General features: G+C 33.7%; 1 protein-coding gene across 1 annotated transcript in view; it reads left to right on the top strand.

The window, feature by feature from the left end:
• The first annotated feature begins 5,863 nt into the window (after positions 1-5,863).
• Positions 5,864-12,753, top strand: part of LOC123530613 (inter-alpha-trypsin inhibitor heavy chain H3-like) — a 32,537-nt gene continuing 25,647 nt past the window's right edge. The window contains exons 1-3 of the mRNA XM_045311394.2: positions 5,864-6,055; positions 11,592-11,661; positions 12,573-12,736. Coding sequence (XP_045167329.2) covers positions 11,602-11,661; positions 12,573-12,736 — 224 coding nt within the window. The 5' untranslated portion in view covers positions 5,864-6,055; positions 11,592-11,601. The remainder of the gene's footprint in view (positions 6,056-11,591; positions 11,662-12,572; positions 12,737-12,753) is intronic.

Raw genomic sequence — 12,753 nt, 5'->3', positions numbered from 1 at the left:
TATTGATAGACTGCTTTTAAACAGAAAAAAATCTCCCAAACCCGCCCCCCAGAGTCTAAAGGCTTTGTTTTTAACTGAAAAAAACGCAACTTTCTTGTCTTTGTTATTTCTTTATCTTCTTCTGTGTGGGTGATGTTCATTGAGTCTTTGCCCTTTTTATTTTCGAAAAATATACTTTTGTACAGTATTCATTCTTTAAAAAAGTCGTACCCAGGTTTTCCCTCTTTTAAATTTTTTACAGCATTAAATTTTCATTAAACTGTATAAAAGTTAGCGAAAAAAACCCTTTTAATGAAATTCATAGTAGAATGTCCGGTTCCCCCCCAAAAAAAAAATTTGGGTTTTTCGCTAAAAATTTTCAAATGGTCATTGTCTTTCTTTTCTTGCGAAAGTCCGTTAACATTCCATGAAAGTATGTGTAGTTCACCCCCTTCGTATTCCTATTCCTTTACTGGCTTTCCATCCACGTACAGAGTGTCATATGCAATCCATGAAGTTTTCCCATTTTTCCTATGCTCTTTCATCTTAGGTACTAACGTTTTTCTTTTTTCGATCACCTCTTTTGTGAACTGTTCATACATTCTGCAGCCTGTACCTTCCAAAGATTTCCACTGTTTTCTCACGGGTTCTCTTTCCTTAAACAACGCAATCTTTGCAACAACATTCCTGGTCTTACCCCTCTCTTTCTGCCCCATTCTATGTACCCTTTCAGACAATGGAATCCACCGTCTCCTTAGCTAAATTTCAACTTATTTTGCAAATGTTCTCGTAATTTAATTTCAGTGTCTTTGGCACCCTCGTATTCTGCTTCTGAGATGTTTGTGAATATCAAATTGTTCCTCATTGATTGCGATTGTAAGTAAACAATATCCTCCCGCATATCATCTCTGGACTTCTGTAGGTCGATTACTTTACTACTGAAGCGATCAACATTGAAATCGACGCTCTCTGTTCTTTCCCACAATTGAAAACAGTATTATCGTCTAATTTAGACTCTGTGTCATAAAGTACTGAATTAGTCTGATTCAAAACTTCACTTAATAATCTATTGTCTACTGTATGATCTTCTGTTAAAACTTCACTTACTAATAAACTGTTGTCTTCTGCTTGATCATCCGTTATATTCGTTGACGGGCCTCCTGATTTGAAATTTTTGCTATTGTTCAAATTGTCAATATCACATCCACTGCTTCCTCTATATTTACGCTTTTTATATTTTGTCATGTTAACAAACCAGCAATAATTGTCCAAACTGTGCACAAAATTGTAAAATCATCTATCCCATTTGGCTTAGTAATCCATATTTTTAATCAGATTTAATCCCATTTCAAAAATGCGTCCATTACTGACCTTATCACGTGACCTTTTTTTGATGTCAGTCTGTAGTATTTTGAAATAATCAAACTCAGGGTCTTCATTTAAACGTTCCTGACACAATGTATATTCTGCTCTGTTTATAGCATCCTTAACGTGTGATTTCCATGTCAGTTTAGTCAGTATGTCTTGTTCGGAGAAGTAGTCATTACTGATGTGTTGTAGTTTATACTTTTTTAGCAGTTGCATACATCTAGGATGAACCCGCTTATTACCGACATCTCGTCTGCAACATGCTTAATGTATTTTCGGACGAATAAACTGTCGCACCGAAGGGTTAATATTCTGTGTAGAAACAGAAGTTTTCTTTTCTCGACTTCTTTTCTCGATTTTACTTTACCGAAGACTTTAACTAACGGCAACGGTGACGCCAGGGCGAGTGCAATAGCTATTCTTTCTCTTCAGAAGGTCGAGCTAAAAAGGAAAATGAGTTGCTGATACCTAATTTAAAATGCATTGAAGATAAGAAGCTTACAGCTGAATTACGATACTTTTCTTTTAAAAAAATCTAAGACAACCAAATGTCACGTTAGTAAGATCATAAGAGACTGGATTAGCAGCAACCTCTTGTAATATAACAAAGTATCATACCTGTTAAAATACCAAGTTGCATGGACATTATTTACATAGATAAATCATTCTTCTATTTAAAATGTTATATCAGGTTTTGGCACTTAATCTAATGTACCTGGAATCACTGAAGAATAGTTTCAATTTATCCTTATCTGAAAATGTTAAAACATCTGGTTCGACCTCTGTTGCTTTTTGTGTTAACTGCAAACATATACCATCATACAAACTACATTTTAATAACACATGTCTTTCTGTTTCTATGTCATTACCAAACGGCCATTTACCCTGTTCATCTGCAAGGTTCTCGTACCTTCACGTCTCTATCCGTAATGGGGCTATGCCGCAACGATACTTACCTTAACCTGACCTGTGATGAGGTGGGGCGGGGGATGATCTTACAATAGTGTTCTAAAGCAAATTCTGTTTTAAATGTATAGTATATTCTTAACTTATTTAGACCTCTACCGTTAGAACTATCTGGCCTATCTATTGCCGTTCTGCCATTCTGTTACACAATTGTCCATCAATTTACTGATTATTACCCCAAGAAAACAACTTATCAGTATGTTGTACAGACGAAGGACGAAAGTGCATGATACTGCTTTTGCAAGAGTTAATACTCATATGATTTGTATTACACCAGTCAGACAATATATTTAGTAATGTCTGTAAGTCATCAGCATTCTCTGCTAGCAAAACAATATCATCTGCATATAGAAGAATTCAGACTTTCTCATCACTAAAAGTAATTCCTATATCAAAACTTTTAAGGTATAAAAAAAGGTCATTGATGTATAGGTTAAAAGGAAAGAGTGACAAGATACAGCCCTTAGGCCCACATTTACTTCAAACCATTCAGTACAAAAAGTATTTACTCTAACACACGAAGTAACAGATGAGTAAAGGGATTTAACAGCTTTCAAAATTTTACCACATATACCAGAATCATACAGCTTATTCGATAATTTGTCTATGTTAATAAAATCATATGCTTTACTAAAATCAATAAAAGCTGCATGCACCTTGTTTAAGACGGTCTTGCGAGTCTCTTAGGATATGACGGTATTAACTACATTTCTTTTCTTCTTCATATTAAATTGTGAAAGTCTAGTGTTTTATTGTACTTTTCTATTCTTTCACTTGTTGCCAGGCCTTGTATATCCTACCATAAATCTGCCGTTTTTGTCACTTTTCGGGGGTGTTTTAACAACAACAACAACAAACTTTATTAGCAATAACGATATAACATGTCTTTGGCTAATGAACAGATATAACTTTAATAAATAACTACATCCACATGAGTAAAAATTACAATTTGTGTATAATAAAAGAAATTCATATCAATGGTCTTAACTAAACGTTTCTGTCCTTAATTTATATGGCTCGTTGATAAATTTATAAATATTTATTACAGTTTTTCTATTTTCTTGATCTCATAAATCTATTGAATTTCTGTATAGTAGGCCATGGAAGGTGTGGTATGTATTTTGATCGAATATTGAAATAATTGCAGCAAGTCATCAAAAAGTAATATTCTGATTCTACAACATTACGATTACAATTTCTACAAATTCTATAAGTTCTATCGGTACCAACATATCTTCTTGTTTCTATAGTCAGGTTGTGTGCTGAAAGACGAAAACATGTAAGCAACTTTCTGAGATAGTCAATTTCTACAATATCAAGGTAAGGCTCATATCTTAATTCTGTTTCGAATTCTGCATAATAATCCAGTTTTGACATATTATTGATAACAAAGTGCCAGTTTTGCTTAAACTGGTCTCTGAGACGATTCTGTAAAATGGGAAAATAATTTATATTTTAATTAATGTTGTTCTACAAATTGCTAAAACCTAAGTCATTCAATAGTGATTTCACATGTTTAGCCCAATTAAAACATCTTGGGGAGTCAATATTATTACATTGCATAGTAAAAACATAGTGCATAAGTGAATCTTTATTATTCATCAGTTTCAGCCAGTACTTCAAAACTCTTTCCTTACACAGTATAGACAAAGAATGTCTTCCTAATTCACCAAGAACAGCTATATTAGGAGTTTTGGGTTTGACACAAAGTATTTTTTTGCAGAATTTCAAATGAACCCTATCTATAGATTTGGTATATCTCTGAGCAGTAGAATAAATCTAGAGAGAAAACATGCTGTTATAACACCTTTTTATACTTATGCGCGTTCCGTGGCAAAGCGTAAACTTATTACGGCCCCAAAACGGATAATTTAAATGGAAATTACGTCAACGAGAAAAAACAAAACAACACAGATATCCCGCGCATTTCATGGAAATTTAATGACGTTGAGGTAGAATGTATTCATTTATTAGTTTTTCGCGTTTTATGCTAGAATAGCGTTCGCGCGTGTTCATTTCGTGTTATAACATCTTCAGAATCCCTCGGGCACCAACCAAATCTCTCAGACATTATAACACGAAAAAACATGCATTATCCCTAGAGAACAACCCAAATGCTATTGAAAATACTGAAAAACACAATATGTGACAATAATGCAAGAGCACCGACTAACGATGAAGGTCACACACGCCTAAATAGTATTCCCTATATATTCTATATAAAACTGACATTTTGTAGAGAGCTTCCAAACATAGCTAGACCCATTTTAGAGAACAAATCCTCATCTCTTTTTAAAGAGTTATGATAAAACTGACATAAAATGAAGAGAAAAGTAGGTCATGTATCTTCTAAGAGAGATTTCTCTAGTCACATTTGTTAACTGTAAAATCACATTAAAATCACACAGCTGTGACCTGGCAGTACTACTCATACTAAGACTGAGTTTCACTCCACCAAATACAACCTGCTCTCCCATTTTTTCCACCACAATGTCAAAAAACACATCCACAATGAAATTTAAAAAGAAACCAGCTTTAATTTAGACTTCTGTGGCCATGCCAAGTGAAAAACAATAGTGTGCAAAGACCTGTCCGCCATTACGCGTTGGTTCCTTTACTATAGGCTGAACACCATTAAATCCGGCTGTTCTTTATTTTATATAAAATCCACTTACTTCATAACGCTTTTTTTGACATTTTCTGCATATAAGATTTTCAGAGACTTAAATTCCCATGAGGAACTAGATCGCTGCTTTAGAAAAAAGAAAAGTGGGTGTTAACTTTTATATAAGAAAACTACAGTTCGTTAAATACAACCCGCTGAATATTCTACTTTTTGCTTCTTTTAGTTTCTCTTTTCGAGACATTAAATTCTTACGCCGCCATTTTTACCTAGCATGCGATAGGAACATGCCGATTTCGATAGAATGCAAAGAGATACAAACGCGGTAGGTTAAAAGTAAGTATGTTGCTGTTGAGAAAGGGCACTAGGAAAGGGAAAAAAATTAGCACTATTTATATTTGGACTAGTTGTGATTCTTACATTCTGTTTGGTAGTGATCAGCCTATAGTTAAATCTTGACTGACATCACTATTGTAAACAATGTATTCTTCCGCAAACTTTCCCAGCATACTCAGCTCTCACTAAGCAACTTCCTAAAATTACAATTACCAACTTCTTTATATCTGACCTCTTCTAAACTACTCTATGAGGATATGATTACTGATCACATTGAAAATAAAAGCAATACCTAGCATGAGAATGTCCTTTTTTGCCCCCAAAAGAATTCGACCTATATAGTGTCAGGGACTACATTGGACCACGGAGGAATATCCGGCTAACTACTACCGTCATACCTATAATACATTGTTCGTCTATTGGAAAATGAATAGCAGTGTCTGACCTTTATCCAGATAGAAAGAAGACGCAACTTGAAGGTGCCAGACATTTTGAATAATAACAACAAACTCATCCCATTGGCAGACTGACTATGTAGTCAGAGATAATGTAGCACAGCCTCCAAGCAGTCAGCGAAACTATCAGGTTACCTTCCAGCCAGGATGTTGTTGTATTACCCATCTCATACAGAGTAACGTTGCTGTGTTTGAGAAATACATTCTAGACATGTTTATTTTTATTTAGATTCTAGTTTCTTTTGTATTTTTCCTTTTGGAAATAAAAAAAGAAAAAAAAACAACATAAAATAAAGTTTTCCGGAATTTATATTCATTGAGGATCCAGGTAAAATCATGCATTATTTATCAAGTATTTTGTATATGTTTTGTTGTTCTGCCAAAATTCTGATAACACCAGAGTGTGGTGATTGATGATACAAACGATGAAATATAAGTGCAAGATTTTGTACTATTATAATATGTGAGCGGTGTTTTGGATAATGTACTAATACGAACAAGACACTCCGTTGCTTTCTTACTCAATTTTGTAAATTTGTCTGATTCGTTCGTCATCCATTGATCGACATAGTTCTACCAGAGAGCCATGGTAGACCTCTGGTATGCGAAAATGTCGTGATCAAACATAGCCGTGTTTGGTAAATGTAGAACCGAAGCTCTGAATATAAGTGTATTCAATTTTTTGGTTTCGTTATTGTATGATATTTATTATCCGATTTTAGATGAAATAGAAATACAGTGCAATGTATTCTATTATATAAAAGTTTTTTCCGAAGAATCAGAATCTTCGACTGTCGTAAGTTAGTTATGCGCCATATTTCAGTTCATAAATCCATAGATTTTTTTTTTCTACAATAATACAATGTTGTAGTTTGTCAGTATTTATAAAAATCACGCATTAAGAAAGATGAATCTTTTTATTACCTTTGTTTCTATTATTATATTGTCATTAAAGTAACATACATTTTAAATCTGTATAGTACGGAGGAACATTAGTGCCAGGCACGATTCATTTAGTAACTAGAAATTATTTCGACTTAATAATTAAAAGCGCACCTAGCACAAATGCTCTTTTGGAGGATAGAAAAGTTCTAAAACGATTTGATTTTATTTTGGTATGCTACATAGTATGCTTTGTTTCTTTGGAAATTTGAAGAAAATCGTGTTAAAGTTAAGCACCCCTCACTCCTTAGTGTATCCCTAAACAAAATAAAAACTGAAGCTGCGTGTTAGTTTGGGCTCGCTTGAAAAGAAAACAACACTGAACAGGCAAAATGTTTGGTGTATGGTTTAAAGTCTGTAGATAATAATCAATGAAATTCCGTAAGAATAAAAATAATCGCAAACGGATTTTTTTCTTGAATAAAAGCATTGTTTCTCGTCTAAATACGTATTATAAGATCATTCGGAAGGAACACCCGTTTTATAATTCCTTCGCATCTGAACTCCAATGATTTAATTCAAGAGAAAATCACTGTTTAGTTCCTATTGATGGCAGAAAAAGTAAATACATATTATGGTCCAAATATTGAAGTAAATATTAAGTAGTCTGGCCCTAATTCAAGCAAGGACTTTCTATAACTATAAAAATGCTAGCTTAATATCACTTATTATTCCATTAACTATATATAAGATACTGATTTCTGATCCATTCCAGTTTCAAAGAAACGAGTAACATAATCTGGCATCATTTCAACCAAACAAATCTTATTTCAATTTAAAGTGGTTTGCTCGCTTCGCCCGTAGTCATTGTTTAGTACTTTTTAATATGGTATAACTTAAAGAGTCAATTTAAACACGGTGACATTTATTTTTAAGTAGTAGGTCATAGTTCCAAGTTAACACAATTAGTTCACAAGGTAATACATTATTGGTCATTTTCAGAATATTTACCGGTAGATGATTTACACACCCTGATCAGGCTGATATAATTCTGCATATATGCATTTTCGTTTGAATATATGAATGCTGTTTACAGAAGCTGTGAAACAATTGAAGACTGGAAATTGAAATTGAAATAAGGATTTTATTGAAGGATGTTTTACTTTTTTTAAAGTCCGTAATATTCTGACAAATAAATTTTCGGCCATTTCTTAGTGAATAAAGTATCCAGCGTGATCCTTAACTGCCCCACCCCGACTTTAGTAGTCCCTTGAGTCTATTTCACTTCAACGCAAATTTATCAGGCTAAATAGTATGTATGTGTTTTATTTTAGGTAGTGAACGTATATAATTATGAGAAATTAAGGACACGTGACGGCTGAGATAGTTTAGCATTATTACAATACACAGTCGATATTGAAATTGTGTTTCCAATACATGTGCTCATTAGATAAATCCTCAATATCTATGTTAAAATAAGGGATGTGTTTTGTATGATTGCAACACTGTGAGTTGCTCTAATTACTGACTGAAACAATAGGAATTCGTACGAGAGATGGATAGATAAAACGACAGTGAGATAACAATATATTCTTTTATTGTTTTAATGTATGAGTTGTAAGCTACAATATAGAATACCCATTTCATGAAAATCAAACTGGAAGTCAGAAATAACAGAAAAAAATTGATTAGGTCATGAGTCATTATATACCTGTCAAAATTTGTCATTAGTTTTCACGAGCTGTCAGAATTATTTTTATCTCTCTGTTCTGCATTGTTTTTGAAAGTATCTTGATCGGATATTGTAGTGCGTAACTTACTTTACATTCCACATTAATATTTGTGCTTGAAATTGCTTTGTTGAGCTCATCGACGTCACATACGAATGTCTATTGTTTTAGTTTATTGTCTGTTATAAAGGTACCAAATCTCAATATTAAGATATAAGAATTGTTCCTTTCTGGTAGACAAAGAAACTATTTGATTGAATCATAATTTAACGGTTTCTGGAAAGAACTGAATATTCTTTGTTTTTTTTTGTTATTCACCGGAAATTCAAAAAGTGACATCACCTTAACTACAACATTTTGGGATATGACTGTTTCATGGATGTTGCAAATAAAGTAAGTCTAAGCTGAAATTGTTTTGCAAACTTTAATTTGGCACATAATTGTACATCATATAGACAAATTAAAACGTTTGGTCCCTCATACCTTGATATATACCTTTCCTATTCTGTTGAAATAAATTGATAATCTTATCTTGAGGAATTCTTATCTCAAGGAGATATTTAAACTGTTGAATTAAAGATGACACGGATGAGCAGTATAGAATTATGCAAGTTTTATTCAGAAAAGCTACGATATGTTTCAGAGTATCTAGCAAGTAATATATATATATAAAGCACTGTTCACAGTAACATGTATTTTCCCTATTATTTCAAGTTGTTGTGCAACTGTTTACGTCTAATTAATTACATCTGTTAAAAAGTAAACAAAATCAAAGCGGATGTTATCAAGAAAAGCATTACCCCAACCTAAAAACAAACAAGAAATATCTTTAAAAATGATGGTCGGCGAATTGTAATAAGGAAAGAAGTTTATGAATTTTTCATCTAACATTCATCTTTCATCTAACATATTTCAAATTGCAAAACTAAACACCGCACATAAACAATTTAAATGGTTCTCTTTTAATTTTTCGCAAGGTTTCGTAGGGTTGAAATTTTGTTTCGTTTATCCTTAGACGAATAATTACAGCAGTAGTTTGATGAAGATTCATGAAGCGGTTCATGAGAAGAGGTCATTAAACGTGTTTATATTTTTAGCTAAATTGGTCCCTATCCCCATTTGTAACAAAATAGCAGGAGAACTTACGATATTGTTACACATCGAGTTTGATAAAAACCCATTACATTTTAGTGGTTAATGCGAAGAAAGGCATATCTACTTTTAGCTATAGTAGTCCTAATAGGGCCCAAGTTCCTATATAAATAAATTTGGAAGAGGACCTTATAATGATGCTTCAGACCAAGTATGACAAAGATCCACCAAGCTGTTCATGAGACGCTGTATAAAGGCATTTCTAGTTTTAGCTCTAGCAGCCCCTAAAAGGGGTTAAATGTCCCAGTTGAACAAAGCTGGCTGCGGGCCTAATAAAGATACTACAAATCAAGTTTGATTAGAATACATGAGAAAAAATCAATTAAAGGATTTTTTTATTTATTTTTATTTATTTCTAAAATAGGCCAACTGATCCCGCTTTAACAAATGCATATTCGCTATTCATGAATCTTTGGACAATGACCTCACACCTATAAAAAAGTCAACGTCAAGCAAAACATACAATTGTAATTTGACCATAGTCATATCACATAGATAAACTGTATGCAGTGTACCTTCATTTCCGTGTAGTGAGATTCAGTCATTATATAGCATATATATAATAAAACAGATTTCAACTGAGTTCAATATTTGCATACCATACTAAAGAAAAATATTCATGTATAATTAATCAGTTAAATAATTTATAACAAATATATCTAAGCAAACAAGTACTCATTTTAATATGCAGTCTGAATAAGTAACAAAAGCAAGAAACCTTTTCATATACAGACGACAATTGTATCAAGGAAAATCTTTTAAAAAGCACTTTTCTACATAAAAGACACTTATCACACCCTTAGTCATGTGATACGCAGACCGTATTCAGCTCTTTCTTTAATTTGATATATGTTGGTATTTGAACAGGTTTTTATCATATTTATTAAACTTACTTATCATTTTGAGATATATCAATATTCTTGCTAAATATACTGAGCCAAAGTTAGCTTTAAAACTGTGAACAGCGTCGTTTAGGATAAATGCTTTGTCTACATTTCACTCAGCGTTGCACAATCAACAGAGTGAAAGAAATTGACACTCTCGTCCAATCAGGCAGAGTGTTGCATAAATCTTCCATTTTGATAAATTATCTATAATGCGTTATCAAGTAATTTGATTTGCAAACTGAAGTCACGTGGCATAGGTAACGAAAACGAATTTAGACGGCGTCGCCGAAAAACAGGATTTTTGAAAATGTAAACAACAGCTGAAATAACAGTATTCAGACAACAGACATAGATATTAATTCTTGATGTTGCTTTGGCAACGCTGCTTGCTACATTTCTGAATAGGTCGTCTAAGTTTAATTTCTTTTGATAACTCTTGAATCCTTCCAAAGCCTTAATCCGTGAAAAGCCAACACAGATGTCTCATGCGGATGCACGGATGTAGTGTTCAAATGCTCAAATATGCGATCTACGGGTGGGTTGAGCGGAGGTCATTTGTTACCCATTCCTCTATATAACAGAATTCTAAAGAGTTAGTAATTATGAGAATTTATTGCAATTTTAAATAAAAAAAATGAAGTGTCGTCTTTATGCTGCGCTAAACCCGAACACAGGGAGAGAGTTTCTAAAAAAGCTTATAGCTTCCTACTCAATCCTGTTTTTATATTTGTAAAACTGTACGCCCTTTCAGACACAACGAAGCATAGAGTATAGACCGCTATTACTTTTCTTCAGAATATACCGTTCTTGTGTAATAGCACTAAGGACCGGAAAGGACCGGAAGGCATACTAAGGACCGGAATGCATACCAAGGACCGGAAGGCATAAATTATGTCCTTGTGGTAAACTTAGTGCAACGAATGGAAACTTCATATCACAGTGAAAATAACAGAATTGATTGCATGTGTGTAATTGTTACCGCTCATCCACATAACTTGAGTAACAATCATCAATTACCCGAGTGTTTATATTCTATGGGAGAAAAACAAAGAACTGTTTATGAATCTCACGTGTGATTACAGATGCTGGGGAAATTATATATACGGGCGTAACAGTATTGCGTTGTGCAATGTAACCGATTATACATTCAGATATAGGAATATATTTAAAGATAGCAATATGATAAAAACAGTGTTTATAACTCTTTTTACAGGTATAACACTATGAAGAACATACGGTTTTTACTGTTGTTGTGTCTGGTCGTGACAGTCGTCGTGGCCAAAGTAAGTGATTCATTCTCTTCATACATTACATTGTGTAGGATAAAAACCTCGGTTCCCATTTTTCATAAAACTTCTATGAAAGTCGTATTTTTTGAAAAAGATATGTATCAACTTCTTGATTTAATGCATGCTGCAGTTCGCGTGTTATATGAATCCTCTTCCCTATATTTATATTAAAAGAAAACGTGGATGATTGATAGACTCTTTATATCATTGAAAATATCAGCTCAATAAACTATCAAGATGGGTTTAAAATGGAACAGAAAAAAAATCTTAAATTCTGGTTCTTAAGATGTCTTCTACTAAGATGCTTCAAGAATATGGAACTAGGACTATGGACCCAATCGTTATTACGATTAATTCATGACACCTGATACTCGAACTGTAATAGCTCGGTGACCAATCAGAAGAGGTGACATAACTAACTAGTGCACGCCTGTCATATAAATATGGCCTAAACCTTGTCCGTCGTGATAGCTCTGTATCGTAGTGGATGCATTGTGGAGCTGGAAGCCAGGGGCCTAAATGTCGATTAACGGTCAGGGAAGATCGGACGCAGTCCGTCAGCATAGTATCATTATCTGGCTACGAAACTAGGGATGAGCTCGATTCCACCCGGACAGTGGTGTTAAATATTATCATATTGTATCTGTTGTTTCTCAAAAGTTCATAATTCACTGGAAAATTCTCAATAAATTACACATATTTCAATAGTTAGTTTATCAGTTCTGTATGCTCCCCGCTCCCCCTCTACCCATCTAAAACATTATCTCCATCCGCCGGACACATACAATTTAAACAGCCGGTAAAATGGAGAAATAAGAATAAAACTGACATTTGTAGTAACTACTAGTATATAAATGTAAAACACTAGGTTTGTATTTTCGAAAACATGAATATGCTTAATGCAGGACCAGTCCCCAAGAATCTACTCACTCCATATCAGAACTGACATACAGTTCCGGTTTGCCACCACCCTGGTAACAAGCCGAGTTGCCAACCCAGCCAACTACTCCCAGGAGACAGTCTTCGATGTGATCCTACCAGATGAAGCCTTCATTTCAAACTTTACACTGTATGTACACTGAATAA

Source organism: Mercenaria mercenaria, chromosome 13 (genome assembly GCF_021730395.1).
Source record: "Mercenaria mercenaria strain notata chromosome 13, MADL_Memer_1, whole genome shotgun sequence".
Taxonomy (NCBI): Eukaryota; Metazoa; Mollusca; class Bivalvia; order Venerida; family Veneridae; genus Mercenaria; species Mercenaria mercenaria.
Note: the sequence above shows the minus strand (reverse complement) of the source record. Positions and strands in the feature narration are given on the sequence as shown.